The 26,748-nt window shown below is 47.0% G+C and overlaps 1 protein-coding gene across 1 annotated transcript in view; it reads right to left on the reverse strand.

The window, feature by feature from the left end:
• Positions 1-26,748, reverse strand: part of CDH23 (cadherin related 23) — a 193,365-nt gene that overhangs the window by 163,813 nt on the left and 2,804 nt on the right. Inside the window, exon 2 of the mRNA XM_065638593.1 lies at positions 25,863-25,940. Coding sequence (XP_065494665.1) covers positions 25,863-25,940 — 78 coding nt within the window. The remainder of the gene's footprint in view (positions 1-25,862; positions 25,941-26,748) is intronic.

Here is a 26,748-nt window from a genome sequence, read left to right on the forward strand (position 1 = left end):
ACAAAAAAAACAATGGTACATAAAACTTTCTTGACATTATCACTAAACAGAATACCCAAGGTTCTCCTGCTGGCACCCATGTGGGCAGAGAAGCAGCAACACCTATATCAACACGGTTAAGACAGAACAATTTCCCCCCATCGACCTTCAAACAGGTCTTACAGCACCGCAGATATCAAGCAAGCTCTCCAAAACCGGTTTAAAATGCATAGCTTCATGCTGGTGCCATGTGGTCCCAGTGGATGGCACCTCCGTGGCTTGGAGGCAGCAATTTATTAAGCAAAACTTTCCAACCAGGCTGGCGTTTTGCTGCCAAAATCACCAATACACCTCAGTATCACTGTAGCATCTCCAGATCTGCTTGGAAAAGGGGGATTTAAAAAGTACTCATCTCTACCCAGGCAGATATCCAACAATCCCTGCCCTCAAGTTCACTACGAAACCCACAGTCCCTGGGGCAAGTGAGAACATGGATGGTTTGCAAAAGTTGAAAGGATTTTCGTTTCCTTTTGTTTGGAAAAGAATAGGTGGTATCAGCATGAAAGGGGGAAGTAAACACAATTGCATAAAAACAAACAAACAAACCCAACCAACCAACCAAAAACGCCCCGGGAAAGTAAAATAAGAAACACTTGCAAAAGAAGGAATCTGGGTCTCTTAAGATATTCCTGGTGTGAAACAGGTTCCCACACTTAAAAAACCCTCTTAAAAATAATTTCCTCTCCACACTGCCTGGGAGCCTCATAATTACCAACAATGATCACAGACCCATTCATTTCACCCTAAAATTAATACATCACGTTTGGAATGATATCGCATTAATTTATCACAAGATTTATGAAACTTGTACTTTTTTTCTAATGAGATTTATGCAAATTCCGCTCCATCCATTGTTTGCACCATAAAAAAAAAAGTTCCCTTGCAGAAGCTGCTCTGTCAAAAAGTCTCGTTTTCACTTTTATTGATATCTGTCCTTCTGTCTTCATCCCCACGACAGGAGGGGGAAGGAGAGGAGGGGGTTCTAGTCGGGGCATGATGCTGTTCCCAAGCAGAGCAGCCCCATCACAACGCTGAGGTCTGCAGGTGAGCCCACCATTCAAGGCACTTTGTTTGAAACTAATTTTTAAAGAGAAATTAACTGATGGTTCACTCTCACCTTTGTCTGAGAAGAATCAGAGAACAAGAGGAGCAGCAGGGAATTGTGAAATTAAAGTATTTAGACTTTCCAGAGTGGGAAATCCACACCTGGAAAAGGGACAGCGGAGGGAATAAACACCAAGAGAAGCACAATCACTGAAGGTTGCGGAGTTATAAATGGGGAAATCACACAAGATTAACTTGGTACTTTACAGCAGAGCTGTAAATTGAAGATAGGAACACACATCAGCCCAGGAAAGCACTGGGTGTAGCACCTTATAAAGCCCGAGTTTTCCTGAAGACCAGGGCAATTCTCAGGAGCAAGATGGTACAAAGCAGGCAAAACCATTTCCAATTCAACCATGGCAGGGATATTGCCTTCATTTCCAATTGGAAATCAGACAGAGATATTCATCAATACCCACACAGATTTGCCTGGGAGACTGGGAAGGGGATTCTTGAAAAACCCTAAATATCAGATGCAGCCTTGCCCCTAGGACCTGCCCTCATGCGACTAACAACTACTCATGAGACACAAGTATAGCGGTGGGAGGAGGCAGGACAGACGGAAAAAGCAAAGGGAAACAAATCCGAGGTTAGCAGAAACTTCCCAGTAATGAAATCTACGGAGGTGTTAGTGGCCAAAAGCCCCAACATCGCCTTGGGGCTTTTAAAACTGGACAGGAAAAGGTGATATAAACCTGATCCTGGAATTGCCCCAGAAGCACCGACAGGATGAGATCCAAACCCCAATTTTAGCTTCAGGAACAGGCTGCTCCCCACCTGGGAAGACAAACCCATTTCCTCTGCACAGCTGTGATGCCAAACATCTCCATCGCGTCTGTCTCCAAAACACTCCAAACATGCTGTGCACCCCCCTCACTCACTACAGAAGGAAAATCTAGCTAATACGGTCTTGATTAACATTTCTGACATGAAGTTTAAATCCTAAATCCATAGAATATCCTTTTCTAATTAATTTTTGAAATAAGAAACAGCCCAGAAAGAGTAAGGAATATTTCTTTTGTTCCTTCCTGCCTTCTTTTGACCTCTTCACTGCCCTCCAAAAAGAAAAGAGTTCATTTTTTAACTAATTAAACACTCATAGGTCAAAGGAAACTATGACAGGTATCGGCGTGCAGGGAAACACCACCCAGTTGTCCACTGCGTGGGTATCGCAGCTCAGTAAAAGGCAGAAAAACAAGATCATCAGTGATGAAGAGACCTTCCTTCACCCTGGTTTCCACCAGTACCTGGGAAAGCTCCAAGATGGATGTGGAGACCACTGGAGGGGACTCAGGACACTCAGAAGACCACACTTCTTTGAAAAATGGATTTATGCGTAGGTGGGATGCCCAGTTAATTCACTGACCCACTCACCAGAGGCTGTACGAGTATTTTCACAGCAGGTGCTCCCAGCAATGACCATGACCATCCTCTCCCCAGCAACTCAGGAGCCTTCCTGGCAAGTTATAGCCCAACATGGGAGAAGGTTTTGCACCACAAAAAACACAGCCTTCCTACAAGTTTCATGAAAATAATACCCGAACTAAGGAAAGCTGAGCGTCCCTCCTTAGGGTCGCAACCCTTTTTCTTTAAAGACGTGGTTGCCAGCTGTCCCATCAACACAAACCAGCAAAGACAGGGAGCAGGACAACCCACCTCTCCTGGGACACCTAGGAGTCCTCATGGACACAGTGAGAAGACCTTTCTCCCGGGAGCTTTACTGACTATGCACAGAGAAAGAGTTTTGGGAAAACTCCTCCAAAGCAATGACTCCAAGAGGTTCCTTGAGGTGAACTCTAAATTAACAGGGATCTTGAGGTCAGAACGTCCTGACTGGAGGCTAGTGTTAACTGATGTCAGAGACGGTGTGCTTTCAGAAACAAGAACATTTTGTAGAAATTATGCCCACTGACCAAACAAGTTGTACAAAGAAACGCAGAGGCTGAATCAGCAGCACCACAGTGTGGGGGTCAGACCCGTTTGGGGAACCAACGGGCAGAGAACTAGTTTTCCAAACAGGGCCGGGCAAGTTTGCATTTTTACTGACAGCTGGCAAGAACAGAGATAACAAGAGACTCCTGGTCCTGCCAGAGAAAGACAGACACCATGCAAAGGGCTTCACAGGTCACAAGGAACCATTTCAGTAGGTGACTTGTTGCACCTGCCCTTTTTGACTACCAAGAGGTGTCTTGCCAGCTAGAATCACGTAGCAGCAGGGATGCTGAGCACCCGTATTTTCAGAGGCACCTGTCAGTTATAAAGACTGGGTAACCAGCTGAAGCAAGCCATGCACTCTCACTAGGAAAGACTAGACAAGGCTGTTGCCATGCTTCCCAAAAAAGGAGGTCCAAAGCAGGTGGAAGACCGTGAGCTACCCTATGTCCAGAGAGTACCAACCAGCTGGGACAGTAGCGAGGACTGAAACCAAATCCTTGCTCCAGGGACTACTTTCTACTTAGTGGATGCAACGAGCTCTGCTAAGCTCCACCGAGATCATTGAGATGGGAGTCACCTCTCATCAACTTGGAAACACAGGGCTACGTTCCCACTGCAATCTCCTACTCGGTGCAGAAAGCAGGAGGGCAGAGGAGACTGGAAGATGCAGCTGACCCATCATCCTCGAGTTCATTGCTTCTCATTGGCCATACCAAGCTTTCTAAAAATACTCCAAGGCAAACAGAAGAAAAGCAGGACCCCAGAAGTCTAGTTAATGAGGCCGTTTGCTACTTGGTGTAAATCAATGATTTATGAGTAAGATGACACACACAGTACTTTGCATCTTACCTGGGCAAGGTAACATAGCTTTGTGTTAATTAGAAAAGAGAAGCTATTCTGCAATTAATATGAGGTCAGAGATAAAGCTCATTAGATTGCACTGCCTGCAGACTAGGTCCCAGGACTGTCCCGGCACTAAGCAGGGCTGCCCATGGGGTGTAAGACAAGACACCCTCAGGACAGTAAGGCAATGATGCCAGCAACAGTAATGGAGAAGTCACGCGAATATCAGCGCTGAACATCTCCATCAATGGTGCGTCAGTACGATGCCAGCTGTGCTCCAGTAACAAGGACGAGCCCGAGTATAAAAGGCCACCTCTGAAATCCTGCTGCCTGAGAGCCGCCTCCTCCACCAGCAACCCCGTCAAACCGAGGAGCTGATCAATATGAATGGGGAAAAGAAAAAAAAACCAACACAACAGTCAGCAAATTTTGCTTGAGCAAGTGAAGTTCGAGCAGGATTCATTCACATCTTGTTTGAAATCTCATCTGTGCCTTACAAAAGATGAAGCATCCCCGAGGCTTTCAGTCTCACAGGGAATACAAAACCTTTAGTGCTACAGCTTGCCTATGGCCCAGCTGCTCCGCTCTCCAAATGGTTCAGGGGAACAAATAAATACAGTCGTCGCAATCCCAAATATTGCAGGATATTTTGCTCCAGCACAAGTGTGCTTTGGCATGTGCGTCAAAGTCCCAAAGCCAGAAGGAAATGGTACCAGAGGTCAGATTTTTGTCTGCAGACTTCAAATGCCTAAGCAGATTGGCCTTGGACTGTCATCGTAACTCTTTGAGGTTTCAAAACATGTACTGGGTGATGCATTCTGCCTGGTTATAATGAAGATGCAGTGAAATCACTTCTTGACTTTATCTCTCTTGTTGAGAGTTGAGTTAGTACCTCTTGATCTCCAAGATGTGGCTGCAGTAAAAGCAAGTCTCACAGAAATGGGCCAGAAGTTCGAAGCCCAAGGCCAGCCAGTTTTGCGAAGATTCCAGTTCCTGCTCCTCTCACCCTCGAAAAGCAAACAAAACCCTCAAGAGAATCAAGAGAAACAACCAGATGCTTGGAAGACTCTCCACAAGGGTGACCAGGCACAAAGGTGACCAGCCAGAGGAAATATAACACACGCAACTCATCAACCCCTTCAGCCATCAGTCCTAGCCTTGAAGCTGCCTTTCTCCAAGCACAACCCAACTACTGCCACATCTTGGATGGAACATTCCCTACCATGCCTCCCTCCCTCTATCCTTCTCCCTCTCAGAACACCAAAGAGAAGGTGGGAAGAGACCTGGCAGGTGGTGCCTGGGTATCTGAGGCACGAGCTTATCTGCGTCCCCAACACAGCGCTGCAGTAAATTGCTTGTTGATAAATGAGGCTATTTAGGAGCAAGTGATGCCGGCATTACGGTTATTAATGATGCCGACGTGGAGAGACATTTAAGAGCGGCCCCACGTTCTATTGTCCTCTTGCCTGTGAGTAATGGGGCACTTCAGCTACGGGGCCTCAAAACCAGCTTGGGTTATTTAACAACAGAAACAAAATAAGACCGAGGGAAATGGATGAAGCGCACTGAACTGATGACTCCAACGTACCGATAAAGCCAAGCTCCTTCAGTAGAAGTTGGGCAGAGCTCCAGTCTATAGATGGAACTAAATTGAGAGCATCCCGTTTTTCCAAGCGCCCAAACTCTTCCACTCATCCCTGCAAGCTCCTCACAGCCATAACACAACGTGCAGCATCTTGCTCTCCCCACCTACGGTCCTGTGCAGCAAACCCACCCAAATAAAAGGGAGAAGTCAAGCCACAACAGCCTCAACTGGAAGAAGCAGCGGTCCAGCTGTAGTTGCAACATGCGGTACACCCCAGAGCACAGCAGGGGTGGTATTTGTTGAAGCCTGGGAGGCTTTCACAGGGCCATCACCTCACTTTGCACGTCACAGATGTCTAAGGGTGGCCAGGAGGACAATGAGTGAGAAACAAGGAGGCTGTTTATGGCAAGAGGAAACCTTGGAACAGAGCTCCACAGTCGCTGGTGGGAGTGCAAGGCAGAGCGCACAAGCACACAGCTGTAAACTTGTTTCTGAGTTAATATACCCATGAGTGTTTTTCCTTTTCCTATGAAAGCATACTCTTCTGCAAACAAACATCTGGAGATCTCTGTTACAGCTGGACCATTATCCCTAGTGACCAAAGTGTCCAATTAATTTAGCCTTTCTCATTTGTGAGTTGTCTGCAAATAGACTTGGATTTGCAGGATTTTATTTGTCATTTGAATATATTCAGTAAATAGTTTATTAAAAACATATTTCAGGCAAAGGATTTCTTGCTAAATGCTCCTGCAACTGTTGCTCTGAGTGTTGGCAACTGGCTGTTCCCACCATGTAAATGGTCACTGTGTTCAGGTGGGAATGCCTTTACATCTTGATGAAATGCAATGTACCTCCAGAAAGAGCTTTCCAAAGGTCTGTGGAAGCACCTGCACAAAAACATATCCTCGCACAAATGCAGAGCATTCAGCCTGCCTGAGTTTCCTTAAAAACACAAACAATTTGCGCAGAAGTTGTCACAAAGAGAACAAGTTGAATACTGGACTTAATTGACTTTATGCAAAACACCAGTGAAAACATCTCTCGGTGGTTTCCACAACACCTTGCAAGCAACCACGGGACTCCTTATTCAGGATCCTGTCTGTCTGGTGTGTTTTGTCTCAGAACTCCCAGGAACAATTGCTGCAGGAATTTCATCACAGCAGCAAGAGAAAATGAGGTGAGGAAAGAAGTAGCAACGGGCTATTTCCAATACTGACGTAATCCCTTGGGCATGCAACAAGCCCAGACTTCTCCTGGCCTTTGTACCACAAATCGTAGCCTATACAGTATTTGTGACATGTCTGAAACCATAAATCCTCCTACAAGAGCAGTTTTAGTCTTCTACAACTCCATGTTGCTCTGAGGCAGTTGTCTCCCTTGCTGCCACCAAGCTTTGCTCCAGAGATTGCTGCATTTTGGCTGAGAGGCACTCAACACCCTAGGTATGTCTTTACTGTTTAAGACAATGTTTATGTTTAGAAGAAGTGAAACAGATTTTCGTGATCTTTGTCACCATGTTAAGTAGACAGAGAAGAAAATCTTGCAGAAGGAAGCGGCGATGCTTGCAAAACCCTCCTGATGCAGAGCTGAAGCTGGATGGAGCGAAGCAGATGGACAACAGCTGGCAGGGCCCTGTCCCAGGGATGTCAGCAGGGCTCAGCTTTCACCCACCACTTACTTCTACAAGCTGCCATTTCTCTATAGGGTTACATTCACTTTAGGGACAAGCAGACCAGCCAGGTGACCCAATTTTAAGAGATACCAAGTGAAAGACCTCACGTTCCTGCTCCTTCACCCCACTGCGCTGCCATATTCAGCAGTAGAGTTCCCAAGAGCTCCATCCAAGTCACCGAGTCAGTCGGTCACCTCAGCAGGACCCCCAGCCTAAGACACACGTCAATCCAGGACATTCCCCATGGCCAAGGTGACCCGTAGCTCTTTCTGCAAGGTGGGTCAGAGCTGCACAGGCTGGCTGAGTCTATGCACTCCTCGCCTAGTGTCCAGACCAACCCTTTCTCAAAAAAAACCCCTTAGTCATATGTAAAAACAAATAACATTTTAAAATCCAAGCAGAAAACAAAACTCCATGCTAAATCCCAGCTGCCGGGTAGTTTGAAGGCAAAAAGAAAGCAATCACTGAGGTTTCACAGACTGTTCTAAAAGTGGAAATCTATGAAGAGAAAAGTGATCCAATAAGTCACAGTTTTAGACTACTTTCAATTGCTCAACATAAAGACTTTCAAAGCATCTCTTTCCCCTGAATGCTGATTGAGGGAGAAACAGGTATTGACCACCAAATTCAGCCAACAGCCACTCGCACACATCAGAGACAAGTCCCAGCCACCTCTGCCCCAATAGCTGCATCACACATGTTGAACATTTTTCCAGCTCCTTTGGCAGCACCAGCTTCTAACTCACATGCAAAACCAGCCCCTTCACAGCATCTCAGAAACCTCCTGTGCTTCTCAAGAGCAGCTCAGGGCTAAGAGTTTTAATGGGGAAAACCAGTTTGAGAGAGTTGAACCTTTCCTGTGCTATTTTACTGCTTCTTGGACGAGGAAAATCCACCTTGCTCTCTCCATCTGAAACTATGATTTGCAGAGTGTGAGGCCACGACCAGCTATTTGGCTTTGCAAGGGTCCCTCAAGTCTTAATGCATCAGACCCAGAAGGATGAGCAATCTTGCAGCCCCAGGGACATTGCCCCAGTATTTGGCAGATGCTGTCAATCTCCATAGCATAAGAGACAGCTAAAAACCTCAAAGAAAAACCTCAGCCTACACTCAACTCCACCAAAAACCCCTAACGACAGGCTCATACAACACTTCCTTAGGGGTGACGAGCATTTTCCTACCATCAGCAAGAAATGCATCACTTTTGCTCCTTCCCATAAAAGGACAGATGATGTTCTTCTCCATCACTTTTGGTTGTCCTTTATTCTAGCCCTTGTCCTTGGGAGAATGCACCCTGGCCTAGGTAACCCCCCAAATTTCCTCAAATTTGGGCTGAGATTATATCTCTCATTATTAAAGAGTGCTAATAAGCCTTATTAACCAAGAGTGAATGAGAAAGCAATAAGAGAAGGATTTTCCTAGGACCCAAAGTATGAGAAATTCATAACTAACTTAATACCTGTACCAATAAGAGATACTCATGCCAAGTCTATTTTAAAACCAGTCTCTCTTTTTTTATTTTTCTTATGGAAAGACAGTTTTCCTCTTTCGGAATTATTCATGAAGATGGCCACAAAAAAACCCAAACAAACTAATGTCACCGGTTATAACAGAGTTGTCCCCTGGTAGCTGTCTGGATGCTGGTATTATTTGCTGCTATGGAACCGGTAGCAAAGACAAACCAGGTTTGGGTGTGCAAAGGGAAACGCATGGCTTCCAGCAGTACCTGCAGCCTGCTCCCCAAGGGCACAGGGCAATTTGGGGGATAATGGAGAGGCCAAATACTGCAAAGGGTGGAGGACTACGTGGGGGATGAAACCCCCCACGCTGGGCAGCTGTGGGGCTCAGGACCGCTGTGGGATGCCCATGCATGCTGCCAGGTAGGATGTTCTCCTGTGTAACCCCACACAAACATGCTCACGGGTTTCCTTCATCCTCCCCCTGGCAGCGACAGATTTCTGACGTGTCTCCAACATGACTGATGAGTCGGTACGTTGTTTTTGAGCAACTCACGTGCCTTGCCAGCATACAGGATGACAGACCTTGGGAACCTGGGCATTAATAATACTGGAGATTTATAGGCAAATCTGTCACGGTTGGGGAAGCTTTTTCCCCAGGAACTACTCTGCCTGAAGGTCGCTTTTCCTAGGCAATAAGTGCAAAGAAACTTTTGGCTGCAGCCTCCCACCGGGGAGCAAAAGCACACCTGAATTTGAGAGCCCCCCTCAATCTCAAATTCCACATCCTCGATGGACTGGGTAAACATAGATACACAGAAACACAGAGTCCACCCTCCAAGCCAGCACAGCAAGTCTCACCTGCTTGCGTTCAGCTGAGAAGTTTGCAAATAATATCCACTCCCTCCGACCCTTCCTTTTCAAGGATCGGGAATCCATCGTCACAGGACGTTTGACGCATGAGGCTGCATCTTCCTATGCACAAATACCATCAAGAAGTTAATGGTTGTTGCTGTTTGCTTATACTTCACTGTCAACAATACACTATTATTTTTGTAGCGTGACTGGTACTGCAACTCCAGCAGCCAACAGGTGCCGTAGAAATCGGGGTAAACCTTGAAAATACAGCTTCGTACAACATATTAACAAAACCCCACGTATTTGTCATGCGAAGACAGCGCAGTCACACTGCATCATCTCTCTAGGATGGGATTTCACTCTGAAGATTTCCCAGACATTCTTCTGGTGCTGGCAACACATTAGCGAGCTGTGTCTTTTTGCTCAAAGCAGGGTCAATCAGTGGAGCAACCACCCACGTTGGTTATTTACAGTACAGGCTGTTTTATCACTGTTGCTACCAGTGTTACAAATGGCTGGGCTGGTGGTGGTGGGAGGTTTTAAGGAGGAGAAAAAAAAATCTTGGGGTTGACGCATCAGAAGAATATGTTACTACATAGTGCTCTTCAGATTAGAGCTGACCTGCAGGGGTCAGCAAATTTAACTACGAAAATGCTAACAAGAGGAGTTTTCTCTGCCCTTCAAAAGTTTGCATTGCCAACTTCCCGAGCAGAGCTCGGATCCCATCAATGACTGGATTTGGTCTGAGCAAAGGAAATACAGGTCTGCGCATGCTTCTGGAGAGGTTGCACTTGTGTATCAAAGGCTGCAAAAGCACGTAGAGGACCTGTATGCAGACTTATTTTGCACAAGCAGTTGGCTGTGAAGCTCACGCCCCATCACCAGAACTGCACCACCAAGAAATGAGCCACCTCCTGCTCTCTCAGTTTCTTGTTCTTCCTCCTTTTTGACTTGTTTTGAACACAGGCATTTGACTGTGGTGTCAAATGAAGTCTTCATGAAGAAGGTGAAGGCAGCCACGGGAAAGCCTAAGGGCCGACAATTTGTGTTTTAAGTTATAAAGGTGCTCGGGACTTGCTTACTCACAAGTTGCCCTTGCCCTTATTGGAGACCGAAGCATTTGGGACAAGCAGGGGACCACTGACCCTGTCATAGCTGAGCATGCTGGGGACACGGGTATGAAATCCATTCACAGCCTTTCTGTTGCGACCCTCTTCTCCCCACCAAGGCTAATGACAGACACGGGAGGAGCTACTGAGGAACAAGTCAAGAAGCCCAGGCATTTGCAGGTGCAGTGAGCCTTTGAGCAGGTAGAGGCCAAACACCTACCAGGAGCTACCATGGCCTGGGTGGCAATTTCACAGCCCAACAGCTCGAATAAAAATCAAACCAAGTGGCCCAAGCCAGGATTAGCTGGGGAGCTGGATATGGATGGGCAGCAAAAACAATTTGCTGGGCTGCCAGAGCAAAGTCCACTGCACATACGGGCAAGCACCAGGACCCTACGCAGCTGCCACCTGAACCTCACAGGATGCCCCAAAAAGATGCTCTCAGTGAGACGGTTTTCAAGACAGGCTCTTCTCTGCACATGAACTTCCTGTGCAGGTTTTTCTGAGCCTTCCTAAAACCCCAGTCCTTTTCTAGAGTCCTCAGAAACCCCAAACAGAGGATGCCTGTTGGAAAGCTGCCTCAGAGGACACGGCAACAGTTCTTCTGTCCTCCTTAAGGCACAGGTCAGGATGGGCTGTCGGTGCACGTGTTGGTTGTCCCTTTGCCAGCAGAACAGATCAATTCTGACAAGGAAGGCAGGTTTATAGTCAGGGCAACATTAATAAAACCAATGAATCACTTATTCAGTCCATTTTGGCCGTTCCTAACAACGAGCTGAGAGCAGACCACAAATTTCTCTAGTGTATTCTTGCTTAAAACACTGATCTCTGTGGATATTTCTTAGTCTCCAGCTTGTTTAGAAAGCACGGACTATAAAACCCGAGCTGTTTTAGGATACAGTGGACATTACACCCTTTCTTCCTCGCCTGAGCCATCAGATCAAGTTTACAGGACTAACAGGGATAATTCCAAATGACAAATTCACTTTATATTAGTACCGTGGGAAACACCTGTAGAACAGTCCTGCCTGCGACCTGTGCAGGAAGCCAACCTGCACTGCACAGAAGCTACTTGGTAAAAAAAAAATCCAATCCCCACAAACATGCCTGTCCTTTGCAACGCTTGGCCAGCTTGTCACAAAATCAAAGACCCGCAGCAATTCTCTATCAGAGAAGAGACTCGCTTTAGAGAGTCGGAAGACTGTACAAACGGTGACGGACAAACTGCTTCATCATTTTGTGCACAGGGTGCTTTCCAGGCTTGCTTGTGCACCCTGGCATACAGCAGTCATTTGGATAAAAGCTATGGAAGAGAACATGCATAGAAAAAAAAAAAAAAAAGGCTTCTGAAATTAATTTATTAATTTCAGAGTTTCAAGAGCAAACACACTTTACTACGACTTTCCCTTCAGGACACCAGTCATCCTTTTCTTTCCCAAAATTTCCTTTGCGAATCCTTCCAAGCTCTTTTTTCTCCTCCCTGGCTGCATGGAGCTGAGCTCCAGAACCCCCTCACGCTGTCCCCCTTGGCAGCTGCCTGCTCTGCCCATCGCTGCCAGCTGGGCGATGCTGCCGTGATGCCCAAGTCTGCTCCATCTCACCTGATCAGTCGCTCGCCTGCTCATCCTTTCCAGATTGGACCAGACGACACCTGCTGAGCGGTGCCTCTCCCCGTACGGCTCCTTCCCTGCCTCCCCCAAGCATCCCCCCACGCTCGGGAAGGGGGTGAGACCACGCACGTGCCCGTGTCCCCGCGGATGGCAAAGCCACCCAGGTGACAACTGCACGCTCGGCCAAGAAAGAGCAGAGAGGAGGCAAATTTGCAGGCTCCGATCCCAGGTGCCTGACCCCCTCCTCTCCCTCGTTATGGATGAGGTAAATTAGCTGTGACACTCATTAGCCGCAGCTCCTAATTAGTGAAAATTAATATTGGTTTTGATAGAAGTGTTGGCTGAAGCTCTCCTAGGCAAAGGCATTATTGACCTTGTTATCTCATTTAATAGCAACTTACATCCCAGAAACTACTTTTCCTGGAGTTGACAGCCTGCAGCTGCCTCCCACCCTCTGCAGCTCCCTTCCCCACCACTCAGAGATGGTCCCAGCCCCTGCCAGAGCACCCACAGCCCCACCAGCACCTACACCCATCCCTGGGTGCATCCCAAGCACGCCCCCCCAGCAGCTCTTTCCCATGGTCAGTATTTTGTCCAACAGCTTTTTGAATAATTTTCTCCCTTTTGGCCAGGCAATGGTAAACAATGGAAACCTAATTTTCAGGGCGATAACAATCTTGCTCTGCAACAGTGCTGGGCATGCCTCCCTGTCCATAGATATTGCTCCTTCCAACTCAGAGAGATGGTCCCTCGCCTCCCCACTGTGTCCCATCCCATCATCACCCACATTGGCCTGAGTAACTCCAGACCCACTGGAAGACTTGTTTGCCACCACTTCTACTCACAGTTCAAAACAATGAATAAATTAGAACAGCTACAATGCCGTAGTAATTACCATTTAAAAAGGAAAGAAGTAGGAGCAGCATCCCTTGACCCCAGCCCTGCCCTTGGAGCCCCGGAATCCAAAAGCACTTAACCCATAAAGTGGCAGACACAGCTAAACAAAAGGAAAACATTTGCTACCAAAGTTATGTATTAAAAAAAAAAAAAGAAAGCCCACACTGTATTGTTCACACATTAATAATAATAAAGACGTCAAACTGTCAGATAAGAAGTTAATCTCATTCAGAGCACAATTAAAGATGCCATTACCCAACCACCTGGGGCCACTTCCACTTTTACAATGTGGTGAGTTTAACAGATAATGGGGAGGAGACCACGCCTGGCCAAGCAGCCCACCCCCTTGTCACCACCCTACCGGCACCCCCCCCAGCCAGGGCAGCCAAATACCAGGTTATTTCTTCCCCCAAAGAGGCTGAATCCAGATCTGCACCAGTAAAGCTTTTTTGGGAGGGGCATTCCTCCATTTCTGGGACCTCAAATTGTCCCTTCGCCTTCCTGGATGATGCCGCAGGGCAGCACAAAGGATGCAGGCTACACAAAGGGCAAACCAGCATCAAAACCACAATTCGACCATCTGTGGGATCACTGATGCCTGGGGTGAGTTTATATTTTGGGGAGGGGGGGAACATCACAAAGCAGCATCTCCAACAGCTTCCACCAGTTGATTTTACGCAGGATACCCACCAAGAGCGGCACTTTGGATACGAAATAATGAGTTTTTTGTGAGCAGCGAATGGACCCTGAGCCTTTTTTTGCCCAGACTGCTGCTACTGTTTAGGAAGCTACGGCCAGAAAAGCTGGGCACCCATTGCTGAGTGCGGAGCCACAACAACCCAATTCTCGCCCTTATGGAAGAGACGCTGCAAGAGAGGAAATTTCTGGAGAAAGAAACCCTCTCCTGATCATTCCAGGACAGAGGCATTGCTCCAAAATTGGTGAGGGCAAGGGAGAGGCAGTGATTTATGCTCCAGACTGAACACAGCCTTCAGTCTCTCATTGCACACTGGAAATTCAACCGGTAACACCTGGCAAGGTAGGAAGGCAAAGCTACTGTAGAGGGGGTTTGCCCACAGATATGACTTGCAAATAATTACCAAAGACATCTCTGGTCACATCAGCCCGAGGGATGCAAACTCCAAGAGATGCAGCAGACACTATATGCAAGGAAACATCTCTTCATGCAAAACACTTCAGTTCTCCTCAAACCCAGGGACCTTTGTACCACTTTATGGAGAAAGTCCAGCAAGAGCATCCAGACATTAATTGCTATTTATGCTGCAGGCCAAGCCAGCCTTCCCCACCACGGTGCAGCCTGCAGAACTTCCAGCTCCCATGTACCTCTCCAGCTCAGCAACCTCACAAGCCAGACCACATTTCTATAACATTTAGCGCCACACACATGTGCTACTGCCATCCTTTTTCATTTCATCTTTGATAAAAAGCCAATATTCCAGATTTATCCATAAAGGATAAGGTAAAAAAAAAAAAAAGCCAAGGGCTATCCTGAAAGCAAGACATTATTCTCAGACTCTGTTAATTGCATTCGAGACTCTGCTACTTGTATCCTATACAAGTCCCTTGCAGGGTTTCCTTCTCCACTGCATAACGTATGAGACTGCACCATGGGCTGGGGTGACACGCAAGGTAGGAGACAGATCCCACTTCCCCGTCCCCCCACCCAGCAGAATCCCAAAGTGATGCACAGGGAGGTCCCCAAAAACCAGAGATGCTGCACCAAAGGCTACAATAAAGCAAAAGGCAAGACTAGAAATAGAGACGTGAAATCACGCAGCGAGCTAACGACTTTCTCAGCCCAACAACTCCCCAAGCCAACAGCATGTTTTTGAGTGAAATCAAAAGAATCCCGATTTTTCTAACGAAAAATACAAAAAAAAAAAAAAAAAAAGGCAAATCAGCAAACTGTATTTAAAATGCTCCCCCTCCACGCCTTGCCAAGCTTGTTCTGCAACAGGACCAGAATGCATTGTCTCCTCTTTCTTGAGGAGTGAAACAAGCAGTACGTGAAAAAAAGAAAAAAAAAAAAAGAAAAATACACCTCCAAACTCCTGGTTTAAAATCCGGGGAGGCAGCAACCCCCCTCTTAGCGGGCACCTTTTCTCCCTACCATCTGCCAGAAAGCGGCTGCGCAGCATCCCAGCGCCCACAGGGCTCGCCCTCCTCCATCCCTCGTTGTCGGGGTTGCGTAAACTTGGAGGATCCTGCCAATTTTCATGGTTTCTGCGAGAGCATCCTGTTGCAGTATGATGATACCGGCTTGGGAATTTTTTTTTTTTCTTTTTTTTTTTTTCCTTTGCCCTCTCCAGCACAGAGCCTTAATTTATGATTATTTCCCCAGTCCCACCGAAGTACACGGGTAATGGCTTCTGGCTGATGTGCTTTCTGCAACCTGTCACTCCCAGCCATGTACCTGACAGGACTGCAGACAACATCCCCAGGACCAAAACCATTTTTCCAAAACAAAGAACAACTTGCAGAAACCAGGGAGATTTTTCTTTTTTCCACCCTTTCATTTATGCTGCTAGAAAAGCTGCTTCAGGGATGGTGGAATGATGGTGTTTTCTCTGTGGACCCTTTTACTTTTACATCAGAGCTCTTTTGTGCAGAAATATTGTTTTATCCAGTAGGATGTGCTTAATTTGATGTGGCTGTCATATGGGAAAAGGTGTGTTTCAAGATTCAAGGTTTTCTTCCTTATTTTATGATCTTCTGCCATATTTATTTCTTCCCCTCTATTTCCCAAAATCATTAGTAAGAACCATTAATCTCTGCCTGTGAGAATGCTTCTCTCTTCTCCCCATACCCAGAATTGTTAGTCTCCTTTGAACTTTCTACCTTTTAAAGTCTTTTTCTCCTCCTAGTTTCAAATTAACTGCTTCAAACTGAATGGCAGAGTAAGAAACAAAGCCCCATCGTTGTTTGTTATAAGGTATTACATTCCATAACATGATCTCTCTCCTCAAACCTAATAATTGATTAGGAAGAAAAAAAAAAAATGTTGCTGCATATTCAGGTACTGAATCACTCTCCTAATTGTGCACAGCCTACACAATACAATACCAGACCCTCAGCAGTGCAGGCGTTTGACAAACCCATGCAGATGAATGGAATAAAATTGAGTTACTAACCATTAAATGTCAAGTGTTTGAAATCTTTCCCCCTTGTGTAAAGAGCAATACTAATAAATCTTTAAGAGAGGGAGCGCATGGAGCATATTCACTCTTCTGACCACCGCTGCAAATTGAACAGATGTTTTCATTGGGTTGTCCAGCAACGCTGTCTCCAGCCTTTTTTTTTTTTTTTCCCCTCAAGTGGTTACAGTTAATTCAAAAGCCATCAATGTATGGGAACAGTTTGACAGGAGGAACCAATTTATTAACTCACCCTGCCAATCAAGCACATTAAGTCATTCAAAGGCAAAAAGGTGCATTAGCACACGCTGGTGTTAAATCAGTTTAAAAGCCAAATGACAAGGGGATAGATTCATGTGACAACATTGAGGTGGCCACCCTGCATGTCCTGTGGTCATCAAAATTGTAGAAACAGTGATAAAACAAGCTTCCCAAGAGGCCACCCATGCAGTCAGCGCAGTGCAACACCTCCCGATGCCCCAAACAGGAGATGCTCATCAGGATAACGGCACTTTTCTGCATAGATACTTCCCAACAGCAGGAGTTCTATTCCACAATCTCAGCACCGTGGCACGTATATATGTTTCCAGAAGGGTTCTCCTTCCCCTGCTTATTTTTGTACAGGAAGGTGGTGGTTTTCTAGAATGGGAACTAGCTAAGTAAGTTTTTGAGGTTAATTGCTCAGATGATTTTGATGCAGGTTAAAAGCAGCTGGACCTTTATTTTTGTTGGCGGTTTTGTGTTTTGGTGGTTTTGTTTGGGTTTGTTGTTGTTTTAGGCTTTTTATGACTTCTTTAATACCAGGGAAGCAAAAAGCACAAGCTACTGGTGGTGGGGAATAGATTGAATGTTTCATTTTTTTAAAGACAAAGTAGTACTTCCATGGTTACCAATCACAAAGTTTGGAAAAAAAAAAAAATTAGTTACCCATTTAATTAAAGTTAGGGGTCTGAAAACTGTGTAAAGAGAGTCATTGAGACTATTGTAGGATATATTTTTGATAAACTCCAAACTGTGGCTGGATGCCAGCCCATCTCAAAACCATCTATTCCCAGCACTCTTCACTTGATGCAGCTCTGAATAAAAAAAAAGCATGCCAAGATACAAGAGCATAATGTCAATGCTCCATCACTTCCCTCCTGCGTGGCATGAACTTTGCCCAAGTGTTGTGTAATGCAATCTACTTTTTTTTTCCCCCCTTCTTTTTTAAGCTCATATAACCCAAATATATCAAGTTCCTGATATGGCAAGCATGTTTACCACTGTTTCCAACCACAGGTGTTTTTGGTGGGTTTTTGTTTGTTTTTGTTTGGTTGGGGTTTTTTCCTAAGGAGTCCCATTGATAGACTCAAAGTGAAAACACAGCTCACCTTCCCTACCAAAAAAAAAAATTATGAGTGTATGCATATGCAAGTATTTCCCTACAGCACAGGGAAATACTCTTGGCCCATAACACATTCCCTTAGAATATTAATATCTCCACAATGAGATATATATAGCCTCCTAATCTGAATATATACATGCATATATACTTTTCCCCCTGCCCTGTGTTTTTTGCTTTACCAAGCTTGACTCACTTTGTCATCCCTGCTCTATACCAGGTCTGTCACCAATGTTAATGCCTCCAACCTCCAGGAAAAAAGCCCAGTTTAACCAAGCTGGAACACTACAGACATCCAAGCCTGGCTACTCCAAGGTAACAAGGAACCAGGCAAGAAGCCAGCCTTTAAATGAAGCTCCTACAGACAGCACTGTACAGGTAATTAATGCTACTAAAGTCATCTCAGACATAAAAATCACCCCAGAGCTCATTACCACAAATGTATCTTTCTCCATTTCTTGGGAAAGGGCTTAGCCCCAGTGAAAGGGCTCACATGCCCAATATGAAAGGTGCTGAGATCAAACCTTGAAATGGTTTGATAAGGCAGTTACCAAAAGCAAGGTTATCCTGACGTGTTAATTAATCCATATTGTAAATATACTTTCTTCCTTCTGCTTCTCTCTCTTTCCCTTATTAAACATAAGCATTAATGTTATTGCCTATTAGCAAAGCAGATAGGAAAATTTAAGTGATTGATGAAGTGATTAATTTAATGACACAGGGTTAAGAGTTGGTGGGGGTTGGGAGCTTTTTTCCTTAAGTTTCCTGATGTTGGGAATAACTAATTTTCTAGCCTTAAGTTTTCGTTAACGATGCTGTACTTTCTATAGCTCAAGAAGTAACTTTATCAATGGGTCTTCTAATGACAAATGACAGAAGAAGAGTTTGTGCTACAAGAGTTGAAATCCTCCTCTTAAAATATTCCTCGAATATTGTTGCTCATTAGGGTCGTTACCACACTTAGAACAACGAGGCTGGTCCTTTACAGAAGGCTCAAGAAGCCTGCAAATTCAATTTTAAGCAGCAAATAGCCTTCAGACGGTAATATTGTGTTCAATTGATACTGAAGACGAAGGCGATGTTCCTATGGCCTCCCTTTCTACAGGAGAATATTCACACCCACTCTCAGCAATGCCCAGAGTGAAACAGGTTTCCTATTCAAAAATATCTCAATCTCTCTCACAGTCAGAAATGAGCGTATTCCTCTGGCATTATCCTTTGTAAAAGGCTAAATCAATTCTACCAGCTGCACACACGCCTGCACCCCGCTGAGCTGATGGACACGTAGATGCGCTTGTAGCATCAGCCCAAAGGGGCACGCAGATTCCTGCCTTTGTACCCAAAACAGGCTGCACGCGTCTGCTTTAACACCAGCCCCAAATCCCAAAGCTGCTTAGAGCAAAGGCCATTTAAACCAGACGGGCTCCGCGCGCCTGCCAGCGACACGCAGCCTTTTCGCTCATGGCACCAAATTCAGTCCAGTTGAGAGGATGGCGTTAAAAGCTGAAAAAGCAATGTTTTCCCAGGCTCTAGCAAAGGCAGCAAACTGCTGGCCCTGGGAAGATGAGTTGTTCACCTCTCGTCTTGTTCTGAACGGGACACATAACCTCAGAGGGACCAGCCCAGGGCAGCACCAGCTGTGGGAAACATCCCAGGCTGGACCCCAGCCCAGGTTTAACCCCTGCTGATGTCCACCCCTGTGGTCTGTGGCTAAGAACATGCAAACCAAGTAGCTTAGGGTTTACCTGTGTTTGCCAATTCACCTTCTGCCTGCCAGATAACCAAAAAAAAACCCCACCCAAAACACAACACAGCTTTACCACATTTTTACCATAATGAAACCCTTGTCCCCACATCAATGATAACACAGTAGGACAGCTGGGACATTTGCTGTGTGGTCCCCAAACTCTGTAACCAGCCAGAGACCAACTTGTACCATGCACTGGCCCACTTGTTTTGCTATACATTCGCCCTTCCAGCTGAGATTTACATACAGTAGCACAGCTTCACCATCAGCTGGAGCTGATCCAAGGCAACACCACAGCATAGCAACGGTCTGGTCCTGCACCATCTTGACTCCTACGACTTATATGTCCACCTGATCTTGCAGCTCTTGCCACCAGCTATGCCTAAATGGTGGTCTAACTGAAAACTAGCTTTACAGATGAGAAGAAAAATACTTGAAGAAATAGATGCTTGCTACGCCCTAAGCACATAGTGTTGGTATAAATGGAGTGGGGAAAGGTCCTGTTGCTGTTGAGCTCCCACCTTCCTCCCACTTGCACATTCCTACCTCACCTTCCTGAAAGGGTATTAGCTTTTCTTTGGAGCAACTTTGGAGCTGTTTCAGCAAACTAACATACACACACAAAAATACAGGGAGGGTTTTCCCCCTAACTTGGCAGGTGTTAACAGCCGTGGCTGCAGGGAGGGCAGTAATGCAGGGCTGGAGGCTTAACCCACAGTACAACCACCTCAGATGGAGCACATCTAAAGGAAGGGAAGGGCAGCTGCTACCTTTAGCGAGACCAAACCCAGGCACAGAGGCCCTTCCCCACAAATCCAGACAAGTATGCAGTCATGGGAAGGCATTTCCCAGCAGCACCAGTGTGAGGAGGGCACAGCCACCGCTTTAACACACATCTCTTACAAACAAGCGGGTTTTCCCAAGCTCTCCATCCACACAAGCATCTTTCAACTTGCGAAGTTTTGCTAGAAGCCAGCCTACCTTGTATCATTCACAAAGGCTTTTGCACTGGCTTGGGCTCCCAGTGCACCCTGTGCTGCCTTGCTCCTTTCAAGGAGATAACCCCAAGCTTTAAAGCCTTCTTCTGAGCCACACCTCCTAGGTACCCAATTAGCAACTCATTAACAGGATGTCCACAATACTTTCTGGTCTTGCCACTGTGACTTTTAACCCCGCGGTGCACAGAGATTAATTTTCTCTTTTTTATTTAATGTTGAGCAAGAGACACACAACAGCAGCTATGCTGGGGCAGCCCCCCATCTCCAGCTGTAGCTGCATGCCCCTGCAACCAAGAAGGAAAGTCAGAAGACACCAAAGAGAAAAAGGTCATGTGCTCAGACTCCCACAGTCCCCCTCTCCAAAGCTGTCCCCAACGGATGGCTCACAAGCCTCATGCACAGATATCTGGCCCAGACAGCTCTGAAACAATTCAATCAGTCCAGAAGTATGCAGAGAGCAAAGCCAGCACTTTTTTTTTTCCCCCCCTTCTTCTTCCAGTGATGCATTAGGCAAGTGCCATCACGGAGGAGTCCTGCCACCACAGATGCCTTCAGCTGGGGGATCAAAGGAGCAGGCAGGGTTTAGTCCAGACAGCCCGTGCACAATCACACTCTGATAAACCATATCTTCAGCAGCAGCTTGGTCAGCCCGGCATCCCTGAGGACCTTACCCGGGTGCCAAGGCATCTGGCTGCTCAGGACCAGAGCACCGCAGTGAAAGGCTGTGGCAGAAGAGGTGATTGCCTTGGAAACTACAGATACAGTGCAGGGAGGATGGCAGCCTGCCCTGCCTGGAGAAGAAAAGCCCTCTGGCCTGGCACTTGCCTAGGTTGGAGAATCAAGTCATCCACAGATATCAGAGGGACATGATGCCTCAGATACACATGCGGAGTTACCAGCCAGCACCCTGCCACTGCCTGCTAAATACAAAGCTCCTCTTCCAGTCCTCTTGCAAAATAACTATCCCAGAAAGCCCTGAAAAGCAAGAGGTGACACACCTGACCATCACCAGCTAACGAAGTACACCTACACTGCAGTGGTGCCCCGCTATCCCCAGCCCCTCCCAGGCTGCAACAACTTGGGGTGCACAGTCAGAGCCCCAACTCCATGGGAAAAATCCATCATGGCCTGTTTTGGTGAAGGAGGTCTCATAAAGAGCACGGTTCAGCTCTGTGTCTCAGAACTAAAACATGAATTTTTCTCCACTAAGAGTCCCTTAGCTGGTGTGGGTTTCCCCAGAGGAAAAAAAAAAAAAAAAAAAAAATCAAATCATCTCTCTCAAATTCCTCATGCCTTCTCCCTCAAGCAGATGAGGTGGCCTGCTCAACGTAGCCTGCTCTGGAAGGGCTCCAGCTTGCCCTGGAAAAGCTCGGTCCAAATTCCCCACTGCAGAAAGTCAAATTTCATCAGAAATTTCTCAGGCAGCTACGTTCTCCTGTTCAGTGCCAAGAACCAGAACGGGATCCTCAAACATCTGATGGCACAGCCGAGAGACAGCCAAGTGCCAAGAAGGACTGCTTCCACATGCGTACTCCCCAGCAGAATACATGACTCGGTCAACGCCACCAAGAGATTTGGGTGATTGAGATTTCTCCAGCAATCACCCTCTCTTCTACTGTATTAAACTGAAATTCCTACAATAGCATTTGAAAGTCATCACCTGCAAGTCCCCAAACAAGCAGGTTTTTTTGTAAGCTGGCAAAGGCATACCCACTCTGTTCCCGAAGCACAAGCTATTTACGGTGCATTTACCAGCTCAGCAAAAGTTGCACATCGAAAAAGGCGGGGGGGCAGAAGCACGTAAAATTCCCCATCAATCATCCGTCTTGCTTTCTGAGCATGGCAAACCCAGGGGATGGAGAGCACAGCCTGTGCCTCCTGGGGGAGGCGTGCAGCTGAAGGGAAGGAACAAGGGAGCGTTGAGCACACAGCACAGCCCCATACCCTGCACACATGCTCTTACACTTTCAGCTCTTCTCTGCCTTCTGCGATGTCCCTCCCTGCAGATGCTGCACTCAGCATCCCCCGGCCACCGGTCCCTCCACACCGCGGTGGCACCAAGCTGCTGAGTCAGGGAGCACACAAGGCCTTTGCCCAAAAACCCGGCACCCAGCCAGGCTCCGAGTGCTGAGCCAGCACCGCTCGGGGCTGTCACTCCTCAGACTTGCTGAAATAGAGGTTCTCCTTGGCCCCATGCTGTAACGGGCTAAGAAGTGGGAGGAGATGCTGAGGTAGCCAACTTTGGGTGACCTGGGGCTGAGCATCAGCTCCTGGATACATCCTGGTGATGCTCACAGGGAAGCATCCCAGTGAGCTGGTGGGACAGAGAACCAAGAGCCCCAGCTGCACGCTCTCCTGAGCAGCAATAACTCAGGGAATAAAATAGCAGCTCCAGCAGGAGCCCCAGGGGAGCCCGACCTCCCTACCTGCCAGCCATGCCAGGCACCTTTCCCAGCTTCACCAGCATCTACTCACACTCACATACTCACATTGCCCAGCGGGTGGTCCAGCCTCGCAGCTAAATTCTGGCAGGTTTCCCCTCCGTCATGCACCACTTAACATCAGCAGGCTTTACGTAAGAAGTCAGTCCTCCAAATTTAGTCACATCTCCTAGTTTTGAACAGGGCGTGCAAGACCAAGTTCTGGTGGGCAGGAGGAACACATTGTCCCCAGCACCCCCAGGCAACCGTGCCCTGAGAGCAAAGCCAAGTGCATGGTATCAGCTCAGATGCAACGATTAAAGCATTTCACAGTCTTTTAAAAAAAGACAACATTATTCCAGTGATGCTACAACGTTATCTCTAGAATGAAGGGGAAGTGGAATTGCACTTGTCTGAATGGCGTCTTTTGTCATTCGTTTTGCAAGGCGTTGAGGCATGAAAGCTTTCAGAGAAACTCAGTGAATCCAAGCTAGGTGGTTATAAGGCTAGTTACAGACTCGACATGATGGATCATCTTCATTTTCCCATTCCTGTCCTGCATAAAGCAAATCCATTTGCTGGGCAATTAGACTCCAGTCATCACATTATGCTAAGACGTTCCTTTTGCAATAGGAGGGACCCCAACCAAGAGAAGCACAGGGCACTGTCTGCCCATCTCCACGTTCAGACAAACCCTGGGCTGCAGGTAACCCCGCCTGCAGCAATGCCACCTCCCTGGCACACTGGTGAGCATCACACCTTGCCGGAGACCTCCAGCAACCCACCTGCCATCAATATCCACACTGCTCTCCGTTACCCTCCAAAAGGTTTGGGATTAACTGAAATGGCCCTTGGAATTATTTTGCTTAAGGCAGTGAGCAGCGCAATAAAGAAAGACGGCCCCTTTCCTGCAAACTCTAAGGGTTGTTAACCAGCAAGTGCTCCTGCTTTCGGAGTAGAACGCACAGCGATCTGGCTACTGGCAGCTGATATGGGCACTCACGGTGTCCCATCTCACCCGTGTCGCCGTGGCATGAGCAGCCACTATCCCTCCTCCTCCTCTCCAGGCATCTCCCCCCTCTCCTGCAATTTCTTCCCCAGCCCCTTCAGTCGCTTCCACCTCACTCGAGCTCACGTCTCCGATTCCCTCCATGTGTGGGCACGTGTTTCCATTACTTCTGGGTGAAATAACTGACTAGAGGGTCAGTCCACCTGAAAATTGCTCTCCCTGGACCTAAATGAAACAGATGGGCATTGATGATGTTTGGGGAGAATTTAATCAGCCTGGACCGGCGGCAGCGCCAGCAGCTCCCTCGGCCCAATCTCGCCTAATGAATTCCAAGCTCTCTGTCTTAATAGCTCCTGACAAGACTAATTTACTCTTGTAAGTGATTAGAGGGGGAATGATCTCTTAATTGTTGCTGAAGATTCCTTTCGGCATGGCAGGCAGCAAGCGGGGACTGGATCACAGCAGGTGATGCTGCAGGGAGGGGAGGAGGCTGAACACCACGGTGATGGGCACTTCTCGCAGACCTCAAAACAGGAGCTGCCGTTTTTCTAGCTCGGACAAATCACATACAGTTCTGCTACTCACACTCCAATCAGGTTATAACAAAGGTGTTTCCGGATAATGCCTTTTTTTTTTTTTTTTAAGTTAATAAACCTAACTCCGAAAACACCTACCAACAGCAGAAAACACAAAAACACTGTTTGTCAATGCTTTCGAGGCTGACATTTCCCTCTGGTACATCTGGAAACAAAATCCCAGGGTGCCAATATTCTTAAGAGTGAATTTCATTTCTGTACAGTGTAATACAAAGTTTAAAAAAAATAAAATTCAACCCCCAAAGTAATTCCAACAACAATTTTACTCACGAAATATCTCACTGAAAAGCAGACTGTCAGAAATTTTTCCCCATTTTCTCCCAAAATAGAAGTTCAGTTCAATTCCCACAAGGTATTTCAAACTCAAGTACTTTGACAACCATGTACTCGGTGAGGAAGCATTTTATTAAGCTGTTCCCAACCAGCTCTCGCTCCTGCCCTTGCACAGCTGCTTCTTTCCCTGGGACACATCCAGCACTAAGTGTGTTTGCAGGGAGACAGGCAATCAAGGGGTAGGGAGCATATAGACAGCAAAGCGAAGAAACAAAGCGTGACGTGATCTGTAAGGGATGAGCTCGCTGAAGAAAATAATGAAAAATGACATGGGTACAAGTCACCAGGGGAAAAAAAAATTAGAAAAAAGTTACAATCAGGTCAGATCTTTTCTTTCCTTACACCGTTTGCAGCTCACCTTCTGCAGTGCTGTGAATAAAGGCACCTGAGCAGCCGTTTTCAGCATTATTTCCCATTGTAAATCAACCTGAGCATCACCACAAGACAAGACTCCCCAGGCAGACTGCAAAGCCTCCAGCAAGCCTTCTCCTGAGGATTCATCTTAGCACAGACCTCAGCAACCACCCAGGAGTTTCCACACCACTATGCAAAACTCCCCAAGGCTCCAGGTTCTGCCTCCTTGCTCAGGCACCATCCCAAATCCCACAAGCAGGACACCATGGGCTGCAAAAGATGCAACCGAGGGGACTCCCAAGGAGAGCCAGAAGCTCAGCTGAATCCCCAGTTGAGCCGAGCAGTCACTAGAGGAGATCTCTCCAGAGTCCTCCAACCCTTGACAGGTCCGGTGATGACTTAGGTGCAGTGAGAGCCCTTTTTTAAGGAGGGGGTTGCATGGTTGGAGGCAGCAGTAGATGCGAGAAGGGGCCTCTGTAGCCTCCATCCCAGCCACCCTGCGCTCCCAATCGATTCCTGCCGCATTAAAAGCCAGTCACGATCCCTGATTGAAGAGCACAAGTTTAATGGACTGAGAGCCTGGAAAGAGGCCGAGAATGACCGGGTCGATTTCTGCATTTACTAAAAACCGATCCCCAGCTAAATAAAGAAAGAAAAATAAGATACACCTGCCAATCAAAACCAAAAGCACTTCTTTAATCCTTTTCCATCAGGGGGTCGGCAGCAGCAGACCCCCTGCCCATGGGCACACCCCACTTACCCACAGGAGTATCCTCATTGATCAGCAGGTAGGTGTCGAAGAAGTAGTTTATGAAGTACGGCAGCCGATTGCCCCAGCCTGGGAAGAGGACAAAAGCAAAGTGTTATGTCCCTGACATGTCGCACAAGGGCCAGCACAGCTCAGAGCACAGAAAGATGCACGTGTGCTGTTTGGCATGGTGATGGAGAGAGGTACCCCCAAAATAAGGGCTAACAGGAGGACAGAAAGCACCATGCGGTCCCCCGTAGAAACTGGTCAGGAAACCACTTCCCTCTGCTGATTTTTTTTTTTTTTTAAGTATTTTCTTTTGCCAGGTGGAGGCAGAGGGGAAGGGGGAAGCCAACAGCTCAGGGACTAGGAACATCAATTATTGTTTTAGCGCATGATTAATACCTTTGCTCTGTTCCCACGGTTGAGAGCCTTTCACCTTGTCAGCCAGCCCAGCAAAAACCCATGTGTCTCCCTTCTCCCATCACCCAATTGCCTTTCCCTCTAATTGCCTCCTTTCACCTTTAATAACCAGCCTCACTTCTTTTTTTACGGAGCAGGAAGCTCGCGAGCCTGTCCGTAGACTATAGCCTCATTAGGTGACACAGACTACAGAGCACGTAGGAGAACAACCACCGCAGCCCGAACCCAGGAAAAAGTCAACCAGGAAAGATTCAACATTCGAGGGATGCGGGAAAAGAGGTGGCAGGAGAGAAATAGTGATTTTCTGAGAAGGTTTGGTGTTGACCAGGCTGTGTCTGAGGGATGGATTTTCCTCAATTCACTACCAGCAGCCTTCAAGAAATGTAGTTCAGCTGCCAGGCGTCAAGAACAGGGGTAAGCAGAGCTTTGAACCACCTTCACGCCCTGCGCTCCAGCAGAAAGAAGAACCAGATTA

This window comes from Caloenas nicobarica, chromosome 7 (assembly GCF_036013445.1).
Source record: "Caloenas nicobarica isolate bCalNic1 chromosome 7, bCalNic1.hap1, whole genome shotgun sequence".
Lineage (NCBI taxonomy): Eukaryota > Metazoa > Chordata > Aves > Columbiformes > Columbidae > Caloenas > Caloenas nicobarica.